The sequence below is a fragment of the Akebia trifoliata genome, chromosome 14 (assembly GCF_017979445.1).
Source record: "Akebia trifoliata isolate Shusen 1 chromosome 14, ASM1797944v1, whole genome shotgun sequence".
In the NCBI taxonomy this organism is placed as follows: Eukaryota; Viridiplantae; Streptophyta; class Magnoliopsida; order Ranunculales; family Lardizabalaceae; genus Akebia; species Akebia trifoliata.
In genome coordinates this window covers 35,292,195-35,316,481 of record NC_141388.1, presented here as the reverse complement: position 1 = coordinate 35,316,481, position 24,287 = coordinate 35,292,195, and the positions used below count along the sequence as shown (strand labels likewise).

The following is a 24,287-nucleotide window of genomic DNA, read 5'->3' as shown; positions in this document are numbered from 1 at the left end:
TTATAGTGGAGAGCAAACTATGGTTAGTTGTATAGTTGAAGAACTTGGAGGTGAATGGTTTTAGGAGAAACTTCAGAGATTTTTTATTAAAAGTTAATGAAAATGATATTTAGATTATTTTCAGTTAGTATATGAGAAGGATTGATAAAGAGACAACGTCGTCAATAAAAATTTGAAGAGGGATAGACGGTTGGAGGGAGGTGAGTGTGTGGGTGCAAATAGGGAGAGATGTGAGAGAGTGGGGACAAATGAGACATGTAATTAGTTGAAAATATAGGGATGTTTCAAAGTTCTGTGGGGCAATTGCCCTCACCAACTCCTTACTAACTCCGTCCCTAAGTACCCATCGATTCCAATTCTCAAGAATGAAATGAGAGCAAAATTAATTAAAATTATTATAAATAAATAAAAAATTAATTTAAAAAATTAATACATTATCAATAATATTATTAACTTAGTTCTAATTTGTTGTATTTAAGATATAAATTAATTATTTTTAAAAAATATATAAAATTATCTTTCTTAAAAGTAATCATTTTATACTAGTCTATAGTCTATAAAAGAATGTCAATGCCAAGGTGGTATAGCATCAATTTCAAAAACAGGGGTATCTCGAATATTCACCAAAACCTGGAGGGCCATATCTAAATCATCCAAAAAGTTTACAAGCGTTCCGATAGAAAAACCTGGCAAGGGTACGAAGACCAAGGTCTTTAGACTTGGTTCAGATGGTTCGTTTGCTATAGTCTCTCATATAAGACCGTAGTCAAGTGGTATGTCATCAGTTCATTTGTATAGAAACTCCACTCTCTTTCAACAGTTGTGCGTTTTTCGCAGTCTGCAACTGTCACTCTCTTGTTTCAAAACCCTAATCCCGTTTTTAGTTGAAACCTAAAACCCTTAACCCTAAATACTTTCAGATCTTCATTGTGGAGAGATCTTCTTCCCCAAATTCTGAACCTCGATAATGCAATCAAGGTCAGACATGATTACATTTGAAGAGGTAAGCCTCGAATCGTGAAAGACTGACGAAAAAGAACAATATTTTCAACCGGAATCTTAGATTTGAAATGTTGATTTGATCGGTTTTGGTTTTCTAGGTTAAATTGGGGCTTCGGTGATGGATTCTGCATCCATTGAGGTGGATAAAGGAGTAATTGAAGATTCTATCAAGTTTTCTTATTGTGAGAGTTCGAATAACTTTGATTCTGAGAAGATTGGTGAGATCGGATCGATGGTGGTTGTGGAAGTAAGTGAGAGAGAGAGTTTGGTCAGTTTTGATGGTCAAGATGATGATCAGAAAGAACAAAATGGGTTGAAGTCACCATGGAAGAAGCCAGTTATTGAAGGGAAGGCCATTGAGGTTCCTGTGATGGGAGCAGAATCTTGGCCAGCGCTCGATGAAGTTCGGCCGAAGAATTCAGATGTTACTGTTGTTGCTGCGGCAGTGGCGAAGCAGCCTGTAATGGTGGCTCCTGTTCAGACTCCATTGCAGGTAAGTTAGTAGTTAAATGGATGACCTTTACTTGAGTTTTTTCTTTTATTCATGTAGTATCGCCTTTGATTGAGTTTAATTGGGAAATTCCGAGAGAACTAATTGAAAAACCCTATATTTTAAACTCAGATTGCTTTTGTTTATGGAGGAAATTCAGGGCTATTCAACCTAATAGCAATTGCAAGTTGTTATTATATGCATGCATTTTTCTTATCAAAAAAATAAAATAAAAATGTATTTTACTTGCCCATTCTCATCTTGAATGTTCACTGATTGCATTTTCTGGTTTTCTTTCTCCAGGGACCACTTGGGACTCAAAAATCCGATGGGTTTGGAAACACTAATTCTTCACGTAAGCATCCGCCATTCCATCACCAAAAAGGGGGTTCTAAGCGTAATCATCCTCCAAATGGTGTACCACCATTTCCTGTCCCCACACCTTATCACCAACCACCAATACCACCTGTTTTTCACACTCTTGTACCTGCACAACATTTTCCAGTTCATGAGTATCCTTACCAGCCTTGTCCACCCTTTCCAAATCTAGAACCTCATATGGTAAAATCTGGAATTGAAGCCCCTGTGAAAGCTTTTGTTGCACCTGGCCATGGTGGTGGCCTTGATACCAATAGAAGCTTTCAGCCTCCACCACGAGGAGATCCCAATGCATTTGCTGGCAATTTTACCAATAGAAGACACAATGTACAAGAACCTGGTGGCCGTTTTAATCATACATGGCGTCACCAACGGTCATTTGGTCCCAGAGACAATATTAATATGCAACAAAACTTAGGGCCAAGGGCTTTTGTAAGGCCTCCTCCATTTTTTGCTCCGGCTCCAGGGTTCATAAATGGACCAGGTTTTCCTGGTAATATCTTGATCTAGTGTTATATGGTGCCATTATGTACTATCTTCTTTTATTTTCACTTAATATTATTATTTTATATCTGAATATCATGACAAATCATCATTTCCTCTCTCATCTCCTTTTAAATTCACAATCTTCATTTTGTTATCTGTGATACAGGTCCTGCTTCTATGTACTACCTTCCGGCTGGACATCCCGAGTCCATAAGGGGACCTCCTCGTTTTATTCCACATCCTGGGTTTCCTGTACCGGCATCAGAATTACTGAGGGCTAACATAGTAAGACAGATTGAGTATTATTTCAGGTCAGTCCTACAATGGAGACGTGCTTTATTTCGGTGGTTTTTAGTTGAAATGAAATACTACTTATCTATCTTCCTTGTCTTAGTTAATGACTAAAAATAGAAAAATCATATAATGCACTTGTAAATTCAAAGACCACACTTTCTATTCATACACATCTGTAATTACTTTACTTGTTGAAAATAATTATTTTCTCAATAATGTGTCGAGATTATGCTTATATTGTCAATTTGCAGGCATGTTCCCTTTATCACCCAAACTTCTTTCTTTCATTTTTTTTATTGCTAGTGATGGAAATTTGGAGCATGACCACTACCTACTTTCCTTAATGGATGACCAAGGATGGGTTCCAATATCCAAAATTGCTGACTTTAACAGGGTAAGGTTTGGTATGATGCTGCATAGTTTTTTTCCTGGTGTACCATATTGCCTATGCAAATTATTTTATTATACTAGAAGGTGGCATGTGCAAGCACACATGAATCACAAGGGCTTATGTGTAATTTAAATCATTGATTAAAGGTTTTTTTTTTTGAAGATTACATGGTAAAAAATGATATTTTTGTAATTGTGAAAAATATAAGGGACCATTCATACAGTCGTGGGTTGCAATTTTCTTATTTTTACCAAAGTGACCTTGATTATATTAAATTTAAATATAAAAGTGGGGGTATTTGTAAGATCCAAATTTTGGTGTCAAACCATTTTTACTCCGCCTTCTCTCATTTTAATAGTAAAGATATATCTTATTAGTATATTTTGACATTTACCGCGTAGATATTTCATGAAGATACTCTTCTTTGTTATGCAGGTTGAAGTGATAAATTTATTGAGTCCATACTAATATTTTATATATGTGAGCTGCAGGTTAAGAGCATGACTACAGATATACCCTTTATTCTTGATGCAATGCGAAGTTCAAGTACTGTAGAGGTGCAGGTTAGACATCTTTAATCTATTCAACTTCAGGTTTGTGTGTATTCTCAGTTATCGTATCTGCATCGTGCTGAGAATTCAGGTTATATTTCTAGAATGGTTTCAAAACTCAGTTTGACGTATCGTCTCGTCCATGGACGAGACCGAGTTACTCGGATGAGATAAACCATTTAACTCAGTTTATAATGATTTATATATATGTATATATATTAACATGAACATAATTATAAATATTTTTATGAAATAAAGTAGACTAAAAGGTATTTAGTCGTAAAGTCATATTTTATTTATATAATAAATCTTTAAATTCTAAAAATATTAATTATTTTAATCAAAATATAAAAAAATCTCAGTTGACTCAGCTGAGTTTTACTGACTCAGCCAAGATTTTCAAAATATCGTCCAAGTCATTTCATTTATCTCGTGAGATGGTGTGAACTCTTAGATACTGTTGAAATCCGTCTCGTTGCTTAACGATACCGAGATGACTCGGGGGAGTCATCTTGATCTCAAACTAGATTTAAAACCATGATTTCTAGAGTTGTATGTTTCCGTTGGTTACGTTGAGTCTTCTTCTCTTTACTTGGATTGGTTGATATTTTGGTAGGGTGACAAGGTACGAAAACGTAATGACTGGCCTAAGTGGCTGTTGGCTACTGGACTGCATACATCTTTACCAAAATCTCAGACTCCATGTGTGCAAGTTGATCAGAGCACTACTGCTTCTATAAGGAATGCTGAGGGCAATGTGGGTGATGCAAGGGACATCTCTCCTGTGGAATTTCCATTGAATGATGGCCCAGGTGAACACTTAACCTCAAACAAAGATTATCCACAGGTAGTGTGTGAGAGTAGTTCAAAATGCAACAATGAAAAGCCGCCACTCGATGGTCAAACAGAGGCTTTCCATGGAGAAACTGGGGACTCATGCGGGGCTTTTAATTCTGTGTCGAGTTTAGAAACCAAGTTCTCGCAGCTTAGCACAAGTTATAATTGTATGTCGGACAAGTATTCAACTGACGGCCATTATATGGAGGATACTACCAATTGCTCTGTCAGATCTGAATGTTCACTCGGACCTAACAAACGTCCAAATTGTATTGGTCATGAATTTGAAAGCATGGGAGCGACAGTGCCGAAGATGGGTGGCCTTTCAAATGATTTTGGTAGCGAGTCTTCTGGTTTTACAGAGGAACAAAGCACTTTTATGCTTGACGAGGAGCTGGAATTGGAGCAGTCATCAATCAGGAAAGATCATATTTCGTCTAGTATGAGGTAGATATATGCTTCTCCTTTTGCTGGATGTTCTTTATTCTACATGTTTTTTTATAGAGAAATTATATTGCCACACCAATTCATATGTAAATCACCAAAGAATTAGCACATATCTTTGGGGGTGGCGTTAGTAAAAGTTGGTGTGGCAATAGAAGCTCTCATTACTTGTTGAAGTGATTTGATCATGTGAAATTATCTCCTCTGTCAGGTGGTTTCTTTTAATCATCTTTGTGAAAACATTCCTTTTCTCTCCGAAGTATGTGCATTGAAATATTTTTTAAGTACATGAAATGAAACTCAGCCTCATTCGTACATATGACAGATGTTGGATTCTCTTAAGTGGTTCCAAATGACATACTGTTGGAGGGTTGGAGCATTATGTTGTCTAAGTCGATGCTAATTTTAATCTGTAGGACGGATAGAACATGGATTGTGGTAGTGACGATAATACATGGATGACATTATTCATGTTTGGAAGAAAAGTTGAGATTGGGTTTTCTCAATTAAGTCAGTTTATCATTCTTTCACCACTCGTGTATTGTTGACTGTCATGTGACATTATGATTGTTGATACATGTCCCCTTTGTGAAACTAGTGGTGAATCCGTTGACCACCTTCTTATTCATTATAACTTTGCATGTGCTGCTTGGTGCCATTTTTTGCCTCCTTGATATTATTCTGACCTTGCCTTTTTTTATTTATTTATAATTTTATTACTTCCTATGAAGACATTCCATGGCTTTCAAATTTTAAAATGAAAATTTGTGGGGGTTGATCCCATTTTCAGTTTGTTGGGCCCTTTGGTAGAAAAAAGGAACTAGAGGGGTTTTGACAAAAATGAGTATATGATTCATGATATGATTATCAATATCTTAGATTTTATCTTTTCTGGTGTAAGATCTTGAAAGAGTTTCAGCTATTTTTCTTTGAACGTGTTTTTTATATAGGTGGTATCTTGTGACTAGGGAGGGAACTTTGTTCAATAAATTTTCGTTGTTGAAACTGGGATTAGAATAGGGTTTTTTCAAGTTTGATAATAATAAAAAAAAAGTGCTAAAATAAATTCAGTAGGGTCAAGGATGTGAAAACAGGGTTTCAGCATGATTAGAAGGGACTGGAATAGGTTCAATAGTGATTAGAAGGGGCTGGAATTAATTTCTACTTGGGGATCTAGGCCTAGGATAGGTTCAGTTGATGTATGGGTGGCTAGGAAAGGTTTGGCTGGTATAGGGATGCTTAGAATCACACCGAAGGTCGTTGATCAAGTTCTTGTTTACACACCAAGACAATCATGACTTCACACCCTGGACTCTATTCACAAGAGCTTTAGAACCTGCAATTTTTGTTGTCTCATTCATTGGGGGAAAATTACAGCATTGAACATTCATTTATAAAGTTTTCTCAAACCTAAATCTAATCCTAACCATCCAATTAACATAACAATATCTAATGTGTAGGTAGGAACCAAAAATATTCCTTCCTAGGGATTAGCAAAATTACTAAATTAAGACGATCGGAACCCCATAAACCCGATCCGACTCATAGACCCGCTTCAAAAAATATAGAGAGGTTTGGCCATCTTTGCCGAACCCCTCTTTGGCAACCTCTAGGTAGTGGCCGAACCTCTTTGTCGATCTCTTCAAGAGGTTCAGACATAATGTTCGACCCCCCCCCCCCCCTCTCTTAATTCACTAGAGGGTCGGATATAATGTTCAATCCCCCTCTCAATTCACAAGCGGCTCGACTATTATAGTCGACCCTTCTCTCAAACACTAGAGTGATTCAATCAAGTTTTGTCGGCAGCAATAGCTGATGCTGATGCTACTGCTTCTTCTCCTACTCCTGCTCAATAACTGATACTACGGCTTCTTCTCCTTCTCTTGCTCTTGCTCAATAGCTGATACTACTATTGCGGCTACTACTACTATTACTACTCCAACTCCTATTTTTGGGAATTACTCTAAGGAGATTCATACACTAAAGGAATTATGTAAAGCTACCTGAGTAGCAACATAGCAAAGTACTATAACTAGTCACCATAAAGCTACTCAAGTAGCAAATGTCATTACAACATAGTCTACCTCCAAGGTAAAACACACATGGTGCTAGAAAGAGTTGCAGACACATAATTTGACAGAGTCAACTCGGAGAATTGAACGGTCACCGGGTTGGAGCACTTACATATTTAAGGCTATTCCTCATGTAGGTTATAAGAACTATGAGGAGTAAGTTTTCATTATCATCAAAGCATTATGCTTTTATTAGCATAAATGCTAGATAACATGGGTGAGTAATTACAACTAGGGATGACAACGGATCGGTTTGGTGTCGGATCAGTACCACTTCAATACCAATTTGTAAACATGTACTTGATCCGAACGAATTAATGAATATGTGAACCGAATTTGATCTGTTTCATTTCATTCTCAATCCGAAATCAATCCAATCTGAACACATGCCTTTTTTTCAAATGATCAATGTTCAACAAGTTTTAAAAATATGAAATCATATAATTTTTTTTTAAAATCTACGTTTCAACTACAAATATAGAGGGAAACCAAAAAGACTGAAATTAAGATTAATAATAAAATTATTAGAGTATGTTTGGATCGGATTTTTTCGGAGCAGATTGGGTAGATCAGAATCTGATCCGAAATTGTTTCGGATCTAAGATTCCAATTCCAATCCGATTTGGAAATCTGATTTTTCATGTTTTTTCAGATCAAATCTGATCGGACCGGTTCAAACATTGGGTATATTTCAGATCATTGCCAACCCTAGTTACAACTAAGTTTCGTACTCCCATTAAAAAGCTCACTCTATAAATAGGGATGTCTCTTCCACTCAGACCTAAGGTACAAGTCACATAAAACTCAATAGCTCTTATTTTCTTCTTCTTGCTCCGCAATTTATATCAAGCACTAACTTGATCGTCATAGGCTCCTTGGTCGGCACCACACTAGTATCTTTTTAGGTTAGGCGAACACAAAAGACTATTTAGAAAAGGAAGGTTTACCGGAGAAGACAATCGGAAACTTAGAAGATCTTCGGAGAAGAAGACCAAAGAGACGCATTAATTATAATGCGGATCTCGATGAGTGGGAGATCTACAAAATCCCCTACATAATGGTTGTGAATAAAACATAAAACTACTTAAATATAACAAAATCAAACATACCATCTATGTCCCAATCCTGAAATTTTATTTCTCTTGAATTTTCAGACTATGAAGCTCACTAGAAAGACATGATAAATTTACCAAACTACCCCCAAAATCTAGACTAAGACTATGGACTAATAAAACATACAAATAAGCCCAAATACTAATCCTAATCACTAAAATAGACTCTCTTAAACATAAAACTATAAAACATAAAATCTAATTAATGACCCAATGGAAAAGCCCCATGATCTCAGATGTCCTCATCGGATAACATACATAAATGCTGAAAAACACCACAAGACTCAAATTTGATCAAATGTTAGTAGTTTGCATTACAATTTTATCAAGCTGGTTCAAAGTGGAGATGGCATGGGATTTGTAGATCTATGGCTATGACCACATGTCATAGGTAATTTTTTTCGTACTTGGATGAAATTATTTTTAGCAATCATCAATATGTTACTTTTGTTATGTAATTAATAGGTGTTATGCTTATTTGATCAAATCTCTGAAGGCCTGTGTGGTTTAGCTTTGGGCAAAATCCTCCAAACTCCCTGAGTTGTTTTGGGAATTTTCCTATCTGAATTTAACTTCGCTATATCTATTCTGAATTTTAACTGACCAAAGTTTAGGGCAAAGAAGAAGTTTAGGACCTTGGCAAAGATTTGTCCAATCGGTGATGTAATGATTCTTTCGCCGTAGAATATATGTGTCTGTTCAATAGTAGTGGAATTATATCGTGTTTAACATCTGTATGGGGATTCGGCTTATTTAAAAAAATCTGACTAATAAAATTAGTTATTGGCTCAATCTACTTCAACTTTTAATGGCAGATGTATTTTTAATTAGATGTCTATACATTATGTAATGAATGTCCGCTGACTGTCCACTTCTACCTTTGATTATATTTACTTGCTTTCGCTAATTTGTTTTTTTTGCATCTTCCAAATGGCATTTTTGTCCAAAGGATTGATGATGAAGATGATGAGATGGATGTCAATGATCAGGATGTTCAGAAACTTATGATTGTTACTCAGGTAAGGTTGTTGAACCAGTTTAATCATTTGTTGATGAGGGTCAAATTGTTCATGTTTTTTGGTTCTTTCTATTTTCATTTTTAATTATCTTTCTTCTCGTGTCAGTTCTTCTCTAAACATGCCAGTTTATGTATGGTTAGTGTTGTACTGTTATTAAATCATTCATACACCTTCAAGACTAGTAGGTATTTATTAAAAGGCAGAACATATTATATGCTTTCTAACAGAGAATGGCGCACTAACTTTTATATTTCGCAAATGTTTTCATTGGAAGGCATGCCTTCTTTGAAGTTTAATTTAAAATAAATAGTATACAATTCAAAATGAGGGCTGCTATTGGCACCCCAACTTTTACTTGTTACACTTCAATTTCTTAAATTATTTATCACATCCCAATTAAAGATTAAACACACTATTCAAACATTTCTAAGTTTTGGCTGAAATAATTATCTCAACATTATAACACTTTGAAATGATTTCAGTAGTGGTTTACAATTATAATTAGGCTCATATAAAATTGTAAACCCTAAAATAGATTATCTATCCCAAAAAATGAGAGTGCTTCTATTGGCGCCCCAACTTTTACTTATTCTCAACCATTCACTTATTTACTTTATTTTTAATTGGGGTGTAATGAGTAAAAGTTGGGGTGCCAATGGCAGCTCTCTTCAAAATTTAAATATAAATCTTATTTTTCTGTTCTTGATTCATCATCTCAAATCCAGCAGACTAGCATAATTTTTTATTGGTACTAAATGATATATAAACTGCATCAGCTATTAGTTTTTATTTGATGGATGATTGGCTTTTGTGTAACTGCTGCGCAGGATATTAGGTTGAGTGAGGATGATAGAACTAGTGCAAGAGAGTCAAAAGCCATTTCCAAGGAGCTTGCTTCTGCAATAGATGAAGGCCTTTACTTTTTTGAGCAGGTTGATGGGCCCTGGCAATTGTCAGAATTGTCTCTGTGGCTGCTATTTCTTTTCTTTTTGTGCTCTTTCCATGGTTTCAAATCTTGTTCAAGACCGAGATGACTCGAGGCATCTAAACTGTGCAAACTCTTGCCAGATAAATGAGATGAATCGACTGAGATTTTGAAAATCTCGTCCAGGTCAACCCGGATTTTGTATATTTTAATTAAAATAATACATTTTTTTAGAATTTAAATACATGTTATCTTAATAAAATATGATTTCATGATATTCCATCTTCTAATCAGTCTTATTTTAATAACTGTACACCGAGTTAAATGGTTTATCTCGTTTGAGACAACTCGGTCTCGTCCATGAATGAGACGAGACGTCAAAGCAAGATTTGAAACCATGGCTCTTTCTGATTGTTATTCTGGGGGTTGTTTCTTTGAAATGAGGGCTTTAATTTTTCCACCTTCGGCAGGAATTGAGAGCCAAACAATCAAATAATCAGAGAACCAACTCTGGTTTAGGGACAAGAGATGGAGATTCTAGACCAACCAGCCTTGCTCCTGCATTTCCGAATTCTAAGTTCAGTGTGAGTCCTGTTGGTAACAATGGTTCAGAAGAGCCTGGGCATGCAAACCGAAGGAAGCAAAATAAAGGTGTTAACAAGCAACAATCAACCCATAAGCAGCGGTTATTCTCTAGCAATTTTAGGAACCATGGAAACAGTCGTAATCGTCATGGTATCCTCATATCAGAAAGTCCACCGAGCAATTCAGTTGGGTTTTTCTTTGGGTCAACACCACCGGAATGTCACAAGTGAGTTTGGTTTGGCAGCTTCGGCTGAATTGCTTGATTAGTCACTTTAAATTGTTTATTTATGCTATTTGTAATTCCTTATAATTTCCAAAATTTACAGCCTTGGGTCCTCTAAGTTGAGTGCTTCACCTCATGGGATCCCTTCTGGTAGTAGTCCTCCAGTGGGTTCTATGCCGAAGCCTTTCCCACCATTTCAACATCCAAGTCATCAGCTTCTTGAAGAAAATGGCTTCAGGCAGCAAAAGTAAGGGACATTTTTTCATCTTGGTTCTTGTTAAATAGTTTATGTCATACTACATTGTGAGGGTCACCTCATGGGATTGCTGTTTCCTTTAGGTACCTGAAGTTCCACAAACGTTGCTTAAATGACCGAAAGAAATTAGGGATTGGTTGCAGTGAGGTAGGTCTTTATTTTTGAGTTTTGTTGTTGATCATCTCCTTTGACAATACTTGAGAAGATACTAGAAAATTACAAGTCCAAAGATTTTGAAGTTTGATCTAGCAGTATACTTTTGTAAAGAATACACACTTGTCACTTGCGTCTGCACAGAATCATCATATGATTATTTCACAGGCTGTGGAAGGAATATTGCTCTATGGGAAGAGACTTGCACATTTATTTATCTGTTAAAAGTCTTTAAATATTGCTTTTCTTTGTTGTATATCCCACCCAGTTCTATTCTTCTGATCAATGTTTTTAGAGGCGTATGAAGCTTATGCCTTCAAGCTCACCTCACAATGAGGCAACGCCCTGAGGCATAAGGTTGAAACGAAAAATCAGCTAAGGCTTACTCTTCAAACCAAAAGACTCATAAAAGGCATACGCCTTGGTGTGAGGCATATGCTTTTTAGCTGAGGCTTACGCCTCACATTTATTTTTCTATTTTTTTTCTTTTTTAAAGAATATATTTTTCATCTCTTTCTTTTTTTAACTTTTCTGTTTTATTAATTAAGATTGATCTTATAAACTTCATCTTTGCCACCATTTCTTTGTCGCAATAAAAAGGAAATTGCTTAGTTGATTTCATTTATACATAAGTTTTGGTAGTAGTACTATAATATTAAATAGAATAAGTTATTTACAAAAATATTTAGTTCTATTTTTCCGATAAACATAAAATAGTATTTTATATCATTATTTATTGTAATGGATTGATACGTATAATTTGTTTGTGTATTTGAAAATTGGAATATGTGGTTGCTATCCAAATTTTCTAGTGTTTAATATTAGTTATTTTATATTATTTATTAAAATTTCTCATGCGTGTAGGGCTTATGCTTTACGCCTCGAGGCTTATGCCCTCACACCTTAGCATCTAAAAACATTGCTTCTGATTGAACAACAATTAAATTCTAGCATCATATTTTTTTTTCAGCCTATTTTCCTCTAGGCATTCTGCTCTTTTGAATTGTTTGTGGTCGACTTCTTTCAAGTTAAACATTGGATTCCGTGTTTACTTCTTTTTACTGGTGTACCATTCTTGTTTATGTCAGTGAAATATGTGTTTGTTGTTTACATGCAGGGTATGAATACACTGTACCGATTCTGGTCATTTTTCCTCCGATCCAGATTTGTTCCTTCTATGTACAATGAATTTCGGAAATTTGCTCTGGAAGATTCAGCTGCGAATTATAATTATGGCATAGAATGCCTTTTCAGGTTTTACAGGTATTTATATACAAGCCATTCATTTTCAAGCTATTGAAATTTCAAGAGAATGGTTAATAAAAATGCACACTCATCCATTTTTACTCACAAGGGCTAGAGTTTTTAAAACAATCTAAAGAAATACAAGAAGGGAAAGTATCATTTTAGGTCCCTACTTTAGTTTTTTCACATCTGCTCCAATATAACTTTTGTGGTCTTTCCTGTTTGTCCTTTTTCCAGTTATGGTTTGGAGAAGCATTTCAGCGAAGACCTATATGAGGATTTTGAACAGATAACCCTTGAATTTTACAATAAAGGCAATCTTTATGGTCTCGAAAAATACTGGTAACTCTTTTATATCTGTTATTGTTATCATTATTATTTTTATACTTTTCATATAGAAGCTTATGCGGATTCTGGTTTATTGCTTTTCCCTTTCGAAGTTCTGCATATTTTATTTAATGATAACGAGTTTATATTAGGAAGGAGAATGGGAAAGCTAAAGATCGTTTTTTATGTAAAGTGATCACAAATATTTAGGATCACTTCCTTGATTGCCTAATGTGGGCAAGTATGCTTCTCACATGGTAACCAAGCATGAAAATAAACAATACCTTAGCTTGCTTTGCATTCCCATGGTATACTGTTATACTATTCTTGGCAGTTTTGGACTTAAGGCTGCGAGTCCTTTAACTGTGGTGGAAAATAAACAAAACCTGCTTATCTGAGACCTCAGTTTATCCTTAAACTTGATTATGTCTTGCTTTACCAAGCTCTATCTATTAGGTTGAGTTTCCATATTAGGCTAGACTATGATAATTACACATTTTTACAATGAGAATACTTGTGATGTATCAGAGATTTGTAGTCAAGGTTAGGTATGTTTGGAATCTAACATAATATTTGCAAGGGATCAACTACTTGCATATCAAAAGTTGCGGCAAGAACAAGGACCAACTACTTGCATATCTCAAATTGCTGCTTGCACCCCAACCTTTCTTTAAAAAAAAAAAAATCCTTTCTTAACCCTACTAGTTGCAAATAATGGAAGGAATCTTTACGATCGCCTTCAACCTACTTATCCCTCTCTACTACTATTTTGTTGGCATTGCCACCAATCGTAGTTGCAGGCACCTTCTCTAGGTGTCGCAGCCATACATATGGAGTGCAATTGGTAGAAGAAGAAAATGATGAAGAAGAAGAAGTAAATGATGAAGAATGAGGAATGTAATATTTTGTTCTTGGAGGAGTGATTCAGAAAAAAGGACAGTGTTGCAACCTATCACCAGCTTCAGTTGATGAGAAAAATAATTGAAAGATGATGATGAAGTAGTGCAATCCTTTTTTGGAGTGAAATCCATACATATGGAATGCAATTGGTACTTGGTGGTCCCCGACAAGTTCTGTATTTGTAATAACACTTATTTGAGGTGTAAGATGAAGATATCCAAAACATTTTGAAAAAATGCCTACAAAAAAATATTAGTAATTTTCACCATATTGCAATTCCAATATTCAGGATTATAAAGAATGATTTGTATGACTCTTCACTAGCGGCAGTGGTACGCCTAACAATTTTTTTATATCAGTATTTATCAAACAGGGTGGGCAAGATAGCCTAACTGAAAGAGTACAAGATCAACAACACAAGGACTAAATCAGACCACTTTTGAATTACAATATTACAGAACCACTCCCATCTCCCCACAAAGTCCTCAGAAAAGACATCTCTAAATTCTTTGAACAACTAACATTAATAAAACGTAAGACCCAAAACATAGAGAATCGTTTCCTCCATTGACTGCTCTTTTTTCTTCAAAGATCCTATATTTTCTCTCTTTCCACTTACTCCAGCAAATAGCAAACGGAGTACCACGGCCAATTATGGCTGTTGGCAAACAACTTTTATCAGCACAAATGTCATAGTTGCCACCTTACTCCTGTTACCATTAGTATAAACAGGTAGGATGTACATGAGTTCGAAATGGAAATGTGAGTCAAAATACAACACTTCGTAAAAAGCTTCCATGAAATCTTACAGGTATGTTGATTGTTGATGACCCAACATTGTCAATTTATGACGGGGTTTGATTTGATGAAATTACAACAATACTCATCACCAATGATGAGAAAAGAGAGTCAAACAGGTTTAATGGATTTGAATTAGGAGAAAAGTAAAGGATATAGAGGTTTAACATGAGAGTCAGAAAACCCTAAATGAGAGAACAATATGACTTCTCCATCTTTTGCTTTAAAAAACCCTAGATGTAGGGGTATTTTGTTAAGATACAAGAACATCTTAATTAAAATGGTGTAGATTAGCCTGTGATTTGAAGTTAAGATATGGATGATTTTTGTAACAAAAAAAATTAATGTGGATTTAGGTAAAAAAAAATCCACCCTTCTCTCATTATTAAGACATTTGTTTTGTCAGTGGTACTAGTTCAACTAGTATACTTTTAGCGATAAAGTGAGCTTAATTTCTAGTATACTTTTAGCGATAAACCGAGCTTGATTTCGGGTGCAATGGTGTGGGGATTGATATTTTTAAGAGTCTAGAACTATTTCCAGTGCTGATACTACCAACTACCATTAGACATTACCTTTGCTATCCCCTTTATTGTGACTTCTGTCCTTCATAATGATTTCTGCTAAAACTACCATCATTCTTCTCTAGTCTAGGCTATTGCTATGGTACTACTACTATAAAAAATTACTATAATTGCGACCAATGTTCAAAATTTCATCTCAAGGTAAATGTCTTGGTCAAGGAACAAACTGAAACATTCCCCCAAAAATACCAAACAGAACCGAGACAATCTGAGACTGACTAAAACATTCCTTTGAATCATTGAACTCTCTAAAAAAATTCGCCTCAGAATATTTGAATTCAGGAATGACTCAGCCAAAACATTATGAAACAAAATTTTGGGCCTTGATTGCTAATACTGCTATCATTTATCACCATTTGTAATGCATTACAACACTAGTATCTATCCCACCAATTCTGTCATCTTTGTATCCTACTATGAGATGTTACTCTGTCAGTGCTGCTTCTGCTTGTGTTATCGTGGTAGATGAGGATGCCAATACAAGTGCTAATTTTTTTTTTTTTTGTTTTTGAGAGCTGCCATTGGCTCCCAAACTTTTACTTGTTACATCCCAATTAAAGATAAAGTAAATGATTGAAAATAAGTAAAAGGTGGGGTGCCAATAGAAGCTCCCATTTTTTGGATTTTTTGTGTGTGCTAGGTTTCTCTTTTTTGGGTTTAAAATTTTATGTGAGCTTTTAATCATAATTGTAAATAACTACTGAAATTGTTTGAATGAGTGTTATAATGTTTTGTAATGTTTGAGATAATAATTTGAGCCAAACCTTTGTAATGTTTGAATGGTGTGTTTTAATCTTTAATTAGGTAGTGAAATAATTTAAGAAATTGAAGTGGCAACTTAGCTAAGTGGTAAGACGTGTGGAGTGTTGTTCCCACATCCTAAGTTCAAACCCCCTTGAACCCAACTTCATCTGCTAACCCTATACCAATCAAAAAAATAATTGAAGAAATTGGGGTGTAATAAGTCAAAGTTGGGGTGCCAATAGCAGCTCTCAATTTTTTTCCCCTTTTTTTTGGTTACTAATCTGATAGGAGCAAAGCATAGAGCCCCAGCTTATCCAAAAAACTATAAAAGAAAATTGTGTTGATGGTGGTGCTACTTCTACCATTTTTATCCTATTTGCCTATGTGACAGGGCATTCCACCATTATCGTGACCATCAAGCTCCTCTGAAGAAGCATCCAGAGTTAGAGAGATTGCTGCGGGAAGAATATCGTTGCTTAGATGACTTTCGTGCAAAGGAGAAGGCATCAAGAGAAGGTAGCAGCAGCAGTAACAGAAGTGGTACTGCTGACAGAGACAACAGACAGACCAAAAAAAAGTCTAACTTGGCGAGGGAGCTTGAGATGATGGGTGATTCTATATTGGATGGTTTCAAACCTCTGCGAGCTTGAATTTCATACCGCCGTAAGTTCTTTTTTGTCTCCGGTCTCTTTATATCCCTTGGGAATTTTTGTGCAGATTGAAGCTCTGCGAGAGCTAAGAGAGGTGGTTCAAATTTTTTCCTTCTCGGATTGTACATAAGAAAAAAAACAAAACAAAACAAAACAAAAAAACAAAAAAAACAAAAAAAAAATAGAAAAGAAAAAATAATGGCTGTATCTGGGATGTATGGAAAGTGACCAATAAAGACTGGAATTAGGCCTGGTCAGGTAATGTTGTTTAGTTTTATTTTTATTTTATTTTATTTTTATTTATTTTTGCAACCATTCTTTTGTCTCATCCATTTTTTGCTCTTCTGCATGCCCTTAATGAAGATCGTCCTCATCAGTCATCACACATGGGCCTTGAGGGGGGTGAACAAGTCGTTCAACATTCTCAAGTAGTGAATACTGATTAAGTTGATTGATGAAATATGATTCATGTGTGAGGCTCTTCTAATCATGATAAGATAATTAAGATGAGGGCGATGATACTTTGGCATTCTTGGTTTGACACTCAATTATCTTGTTTGATTTGCCTCGTCAAATTGTTCAGGTGAATTCATTTTATTTGATTGATTCCACTTTCATCGACTTGAGATCAACACTCTGACGAGCAAATCGGATCTTAGAATAAAATCAAGATTCAAAACCATGTTTTTGGGCTCATTGACCTTATGAATGGTAATCTGGTGGAGCCTTATAATGACAGAATAAGGGAGTTGGTGGAGTTGATAAATTTTGGATTGGTTGAGGGTAAAGTTGTGTGAACTCTCATAATGAATGAGAAGTTCTCTAAATCAGCTTTACTTGGCGATTAGAGGTGAGAAACCTAAAGTTTATGGAATATGGTGTGAAGTAAGCCATTCATTCCAAGATAATCCTTCATTTCATGGCTAGCAACTCACAAAAGACTACTATAGACAATCTACAAAACGCGGATTAATTGCAGTTTTTTGGTGTGTAATTTGTTGCAAGGATTCTGAAACAGTCATGGTTTCAAAACACGTCCAAGACCGAGATGTATTGCCCAAGTCATCTCGGTATCGGGCATGGACTAGACAAATGGAAAGTCAATTTTTTGGATATAAAACCCCATTCATTTTTTTTTTTTTTTTTTTTTGAGCTCGGAAAATTTTTTTGAGACGACTCAGTATTTGGCATGGATGAGACTTAAAATCTCAGGTTCATTTTTCTCATTTTTGAACGAAGCATCTTAAATGTATCGAAAAGGAGATGAGATGGGAAATCAAGTTTTAAAACCATGGGTATAATACGAATAGGGAAAAAAAAAAAAAACAATTGTAGAAGCAGCTCTTACATTAAATGGTTTATGCTTCCCTAACAAGGTTATTCAAAGAATGCCTAACCTAAGTTTTAATGCAGTAATTTATCTGATTCGGGGAGAAAGAAATAGAAGGATATTTCAAAATATTACAAAACCATGGTGGAACATTATCTTTAAAGTGGAAGAAATTCTGAAATTATTTTTTGATGGAATGGAAATCGATGATGATCCGAAAGGATATTGTAATAAGTTTTTTGCAAAATGGAGACCACTAACCAAATCCTTCTTCTGGAATATTAAAGATAAACATTGTTGGGTCAATGATGAGGAATGGGCTTTATAGGCCGAGCCTCAAATGGGTCGATGCAATTTGCACTTTCGTCCAACATTGAAGAAGAAGATATTATCATGGTTGAACTGATAGCAATCTTGGCCCTTTAACCTCAACTAAAAATCAGATTACGATCAATAATAATGTTTTGGGCGAATATTTAAGATATCTCTTCGAAAGTGCCTCAATTTGGGAATGGACCTCCTTTGAGAGGACAAGCCCATTATGTGTGGTTTAAGTTGGGAGCTATGTTACCTGATTTGTGGGTTCACTTGTTCAAATTTGGGTTCGTGGTTCGTGTTTCGCCACTTAACAATGAACTCGGTTTATAGGATAGACAGAGATAAGGGGATTTGAAGGTTGAAGTGATGAATAGGGTAAAAAAGATGAAGTTATTTTGTCATTTTTCATCAGTTTATTAATAAAGATTAAGGTCAAAAGGGTATTCTATTAATTTAAAATTTTAGGAGGATATCTCAATATATCAACATGTGGAGGGTATGGGAAGAAATTAAGGCAAAATAACATGATTCGTTTGGTTCGCTAGTTTTCACGTACCTGAGTGAATTGTACTGCGAACTAATACAAATCAAACTAGTTTGTGGTTCGGTCCACTTTAACAAATTGGGTAACCCTAGTTGGGAGTACCTAGTTCTAGGTCTAAGAATTAAAATTTGTCTTCGAATATGTACGAGTCGATTGTCTGATTACGAAATTCGGAAGGTATTAGACATCGGTTCCGCCCAACTAGAAAATTAGTCTTGAATTTAAAACTTCAACTAAATCAAACTATAAACCAAGTCAAACTTAAATTCCAATAATGGAATTTAAAACTTCCACCAAACATATTAGAATCATAATTATTTCAATCCAGTTTAACGTCGAGAATCCATCCAAAAACAATTTCAATAATTAATCCAAAAGAGAGCCAAAATTGGTCTTGATGCAGGGATGTCGTCCAAATAAGAGTTGTAAAGGAATCTATCTTTTGACAATAAAGTCATCAATCCTTTAAAAAAAAAATACTACCATTCAACCAAACCCAACTTCTACTTCAATAAACTAATGGTGAATCAATAAAGGTTTATACAGATCTTAATTAAGAGTGGATCATGTTTGAGATTTGGTACACCTATGAAGTCACACTAGTGTCATGTGTGTACTGTACTCACGATGAGTTACTAATCCTGCCTTGATAAAAAGACAATTAATATTGGAGTAACTTTAGTGGGGGACACACGGGGATATCTTGACATGGTGGTATGTGCATGCCCATAGATGTGTTTCTCTGAGATACGAGTAAAATGTATCTACGGACATACACATGTCACCACGTCAAGGTGTCCCCCGCTGAGGTCACGCTAGGACGACTATGGATTTCTTCTTTGATAAGGTGGACTCGTGGGAGATATTAGAGGATATTTTTTCTGTGAAAATTTTTGTGGAGCTTTTAAGTGTGTTTTGTTAGATTGTTTGGATATTATTTTGGAAAAGAAGGATTTCAAAAAGAGTTGTGATAATGCTGTGCAATTGTGTATCCAAAATAGATCTATGGTTCTAGCACATGCCACATCAGGAGAGTATTTTGAGTATGTGATGTGGGGGAGTTGGGAAATCATTACTCTTTCGAAAATTTTAGAATATTTAAGATGTTTGTTATGGTTTCTTGAGATTTTTTTAGGATATTTTTCTCTAAAATTTGGTTGTGGATCTAATCCTTATAAACTTGAACACTAAGGTTGCAAGCCAACGAATTACAATTTTATTTATTTTTGGGTTAATTATTTATTTTGTTAATTACTCATTCAATTTTTAAAATTTAATTCCTTTAAAATTTTTAATTATTTGTTTAAAATTTGGATTATTGGTATGAAATTTAACTATTAATTTGAATTTTACATTATTATGCAAATTCCATCGTTTGTGCAAATTTCATTTTCTTCCTGGAGCTTAGAGGCTAGAAGCAAGCTTTTGTCAACATTGATCATTGTAAATGTAATTCTTGCACTATCTCAAGAACTGCAACTCCTACTTTGAATCTATAAATCTAGAACTCCTGGTTGTGCCTACAACACAACCTCTGTGATGTTCTAGTCAGATTAAATGTAAAAATTTGCAGAGTTTCTCCTATATAAAAGAAAGTGTACCTTTTGCACTGTTTTCCTCTCTTATTTATAGAGATTTCATCATGATCTTTTCGTATCCTTTGCTAATATTATCTTCCTCTAAATTCAAAATTTTAGTTGGAATGTACTTTCTTTTTTATCACATCTGGATTCACATAACCAAACTTAGTAATGAATTCCTCATATCTAGGATACTCCTCGATTTTTCGCCAATTAGATCCCTTATATTTCAGAGTTTGGATATCAGTTCCGTTTCTCTGTTCCTGAGATCCGACTTCGAGTTTGGCGTTGGGATTATCTCTCTCGTCTTTGTATATCTCTCAGATGCAGATGGTCGCGACGTTACTACATGATCTTTGAACCTAATTCTTGTTTTTGCCAACTTTCTTTTTCTAATGTTAGCACTAAAATAATCATCCACAATCATCATCATTGTCATGATCTCATGATTTAAATGACGAAAATACCCTCATTACAAATACTTTGACCAGGTTTGTATCCACTTTTATATTTTTTTTTAAAAAAAGATTATTACAATATTTAAAGTAGAGAAAGTAAGAGATTTAATCCATCAAAAAATGTTGAGAAAGTAATGTTATACGCAAGATGGGGAAAAATTGTAAATGGATGATAATTGGATTTGGGATCTTAAAATAAAGAGGAGAAAACAAGATAACTGCTATTGGCACCCCAACTTTTAATTATTACAATTCAATTTCTCGAATTATTTATTTCATCCCATTCAAACATTACAAAAGTTTTGTTCAAGTTATTAATTCAACATTATAAAGCATTATGTCACATTTAAACAAACTTGGGCAGTTGTTTACGATTTGGATAATGCTCATATAAATCCTAAGAGTCATGATGGAGTAACATTGAAATTGACATGATTTCACACATTCGTGTGCACAGAATCATAGATACTTCTGACTTTTATCTTGATGAAAATCATCTATGGTTATTGTGGGGGCAAAAAACTAGTTCCACCTCGAGATCCTCCTTGATGTAATTCTCCCTCTTTTATTGTGCTCGCAGGAGGGTCTGTAATAAAATCATTCCGACACCCAAGTTACAATTTCTAGTGCCAATCCCACAATGTATTCTCAAAGAGGATTTTTCATACATTTTTGGTGTTCTGCCCCCTTATACTTATAGATTTTGATACTCTCAAATCTTTATGGATTTCCTCTGTAATTCCCGCCTGAGTGGTTGCACCTGCTTAACAATTCACCTTGATTTCCGCGAGAGCAGTTACACCTAACACCCTATATTTTACAGGATTTACACCGACCTCTGTACCAATGTAACTTGGGAGATCGGTTTTAATGTTGGACAGATGATCGGTTGGCTCATCACACAATTCGGTTCCTTGCCTATAGTTCCTCGAGATTGTCACATGTCACTTGCCCAAGAAATACCCTCCACAATTATGTATACACATCCATGTCAGCAATATGTGAAAAGATGTCAATTTCAATGTTACTTTAACATTTTCCTAAGAGTCGTGATAATTTGACACCCCTCTCTAACATACACCCCATCGTAGAATCGTAAATCATTTGTCTCAAGATACAAAAGAAAACGATTTATCATTCTACATATCCAGAAGCAATTGATCTACGATTCTGTGATGGGGCGTCAGAAAATCATTATTCTTTTCAAATCCTAAATGTGTGTGTGTGAGAGTGAGAGAGAGAGAGAGATTTTCTATTGGCACCCAACCCAATTTTTACTTATTTTTTATTTTTTTAATCGGGGTGTAATAAGTAAAAGTTGGGTGCCAAACAACTCATCCAGCATTTGGAGTTGCTTCTAACTTTTTACCCAATAGGATGTTTCCACGTGGATGTCCATTATGAAAGCAGTCTCTCTGCCAGGGTCTTTCAACATTATGAGCACACGGATGGACAAAATAAAAATGAATAAATGATTATGAGTTATGAACATGACGTCATCTTTAGTTTCTAAGGCTACAATAATCGCCAAATCCTCGTCAACAGCGTAGTTGTCAGATCGATCCAACCATTTTTTTTTTTTTTTTTTGGACATATGTAGGGTCCACCAACGTTGGATAGAACGACTCGGGTGGAAATTTTGTAGATGAAATTTCTGCTCATCTCAACCGTTGGTTTGCAACTTTTGTCATGATCATCAATCATTGAAGTTATCTATGTCCTTATCTATTCTTCCCTTAGAGTATCGTCTTACTTGATCAAATGATGTAGCTTGATATCACACTCTTCGATCAGGTTTACTAGTACATTTGATTTTGACAATCATTGATTATGAAGGTTGATCCTTTTGAGTGTATGTACAAGTCTCACGTCACATGACAATTTTGTTGACTTAGATATATTGTTGTCACTATTACTTCATGATTGCACGTACAAACTTTCTTCTGATGTCAAGATATTGTTTCTCGATAGTTATTTTTCTAATCGACTCCATCTATAACGATCTTGTCGTTAGTAGTATTAGATGTTTCATGGATTTTATTTTTAGGAGTAATTAATGAATTAAGTCTCACGGGGGACAATCCCCCAATATCACTACTAATAATCTGACCTAGGCATGCGGCATGCTCGATTGACTTACCTTACATGACAAGCTTGGAAACCATAGGTCTACTCTCTCTGGATACAAAATTGCGATTCCCCATAAAAATGTGTAATTTTGTATCTCGAGAGAATAGATTTATAATTTTCGAGCCTGTCACATCAAGTAAGTCGATTGAGTATGTCATGTGCCTAAGTCAGATTATCACAACTCTCCCAATATTACTTAATCAGAACCGAGGATGACTTCATCATAGGTAAATATGTGAAATATTTAATTCTACCCTCCCAATGTCAACCAAATAATGGTGTGTCATTCACTTAAATAGAATATCGTCTTTAGATTGAGCTCCTAAAGAATGGTACAAAGATTCACCAAACATATTTTCTTCGGGAAAATCCATTAATTTGATACTTTTCGAAAACATTTTTCACAAGAGGAGATCAATATTTTCCAATGTTAAGCCTAAAGCATGGATCATGCATCATCCAAACTACCACTCTCCTTAGCTTTATATGGTATTCTATGATTTATTTGATCACCATTAATTAAAGTCAAACCCATTGATTTTTATTTTTGATAGGTAAAATCCATTGATTTTCATTATCTATTTATGAAAATTATGACATTATAGTTTTGGTATCCGTGTCATTCACTCTATAAATAAAATATAGTGACTAATGTAAATAAATTATTTAATTTTCATGAAAATGATGAAATAATTAAAATATTGACTAAATTTTCATAAAAATTATACGATAATAAAAAATTATTGTTCATTGAAATATTATAAATAACAAAAGTGGACTCCATTCCCTTTTGCATAAAGAATGGTTGGGATTTAATCTCGTCATGAATCTATAAGGATAATTTTTAATTTTGTTGTCTTTCCTTTGTTATTATTTTTCAAGAATATCCTTCTAATTTTATTGTCTTTTCTCTATCACCCTTTTAATAATAATACATATCTAAATTTATTGTTTTCTAGCCCCTTAAGCTCAAAGAGGATGGGGGTAAACTCTAGTATTATATACTAAAATCATATTCTTTAGGGTAAAAGAGGATTAGGTCTTAAAATGGGTCAGATTTTATCCGAAATCCAAATTTGAATTTTACAGATTTGGTTCTATAAAGTATATCCGGATAAAAAAATGGTTCGGATCTGGGTTGATCTTCATTGACCAAAGTTGGATACAGATTCATCCTTATATTCGCTTAAATCCGAATAATATTATTTTGTAATTTATATTTTTATATTTTTTAAGATGCATGTTTTCAATTAACCAGTGTCGGGCACATACCAAGACCTTCCCCCCCCCCTCTCTCTCTCTCAAAGGAAGAGGTTTTGAGTTTAAGTTACCTTACCTTTAAAGATTTTTATTGTTTATTAAAATAGCTTTAAGCGATTCGAAAGTACTCAATCGACCTATCCAAAATGATTAATTTGATTGGGTCAAATCTGGATACAGGTTTAGTGAAAGTAAAATAGT

At 34.8% G+C, this 24,287-nt stretch overlaps 1 protein-coding gene across 1 annotated transcript; it reads left to right on the top strand.

Moving 5' to 3' along the window:
• Positions 1 to 815: 815 nt before the first annotated feature.
• LOC147386981 (la-related protein 1A-like) lies at positions 816 to 16,781 on the top strand. Its single transcript, XM_086422028.1, has 15 exons — positions 816 to 1,003; positions 1,101 to 1,495; positions 1,796 to 2,363; positions 2,523 to 2,667; positions 2,954 to 3,044; positions 3,533 to 3,604; positions 4,209 to 4,876; positions 9,007 to 9,076; positions 9,904 to 10,008; positions 10,472 to 10,812; positions 10,913 to 11,056; positions 11,149 to 11,212; positions 12,336 to 12,481; positions 12,701 to 12,805; positions 16,208 to 16,781. The coding sequence occupies exons 2-15, from the start codon at positions 1,121 to 1,123 to the stop codon at positions 16,464 to 16,466; spliced, it is 3,153 nt and encodes a 1,050-aa protein (XP_086278154.1). The 5' UTR covers positions 816 to 1,003; positions 1,101 to 1,120; the 3' UTR covers positions 16,467 to 16,781.
• Positions 16,782 to 24,287: the final 7,506 nt, after the last annotated feature.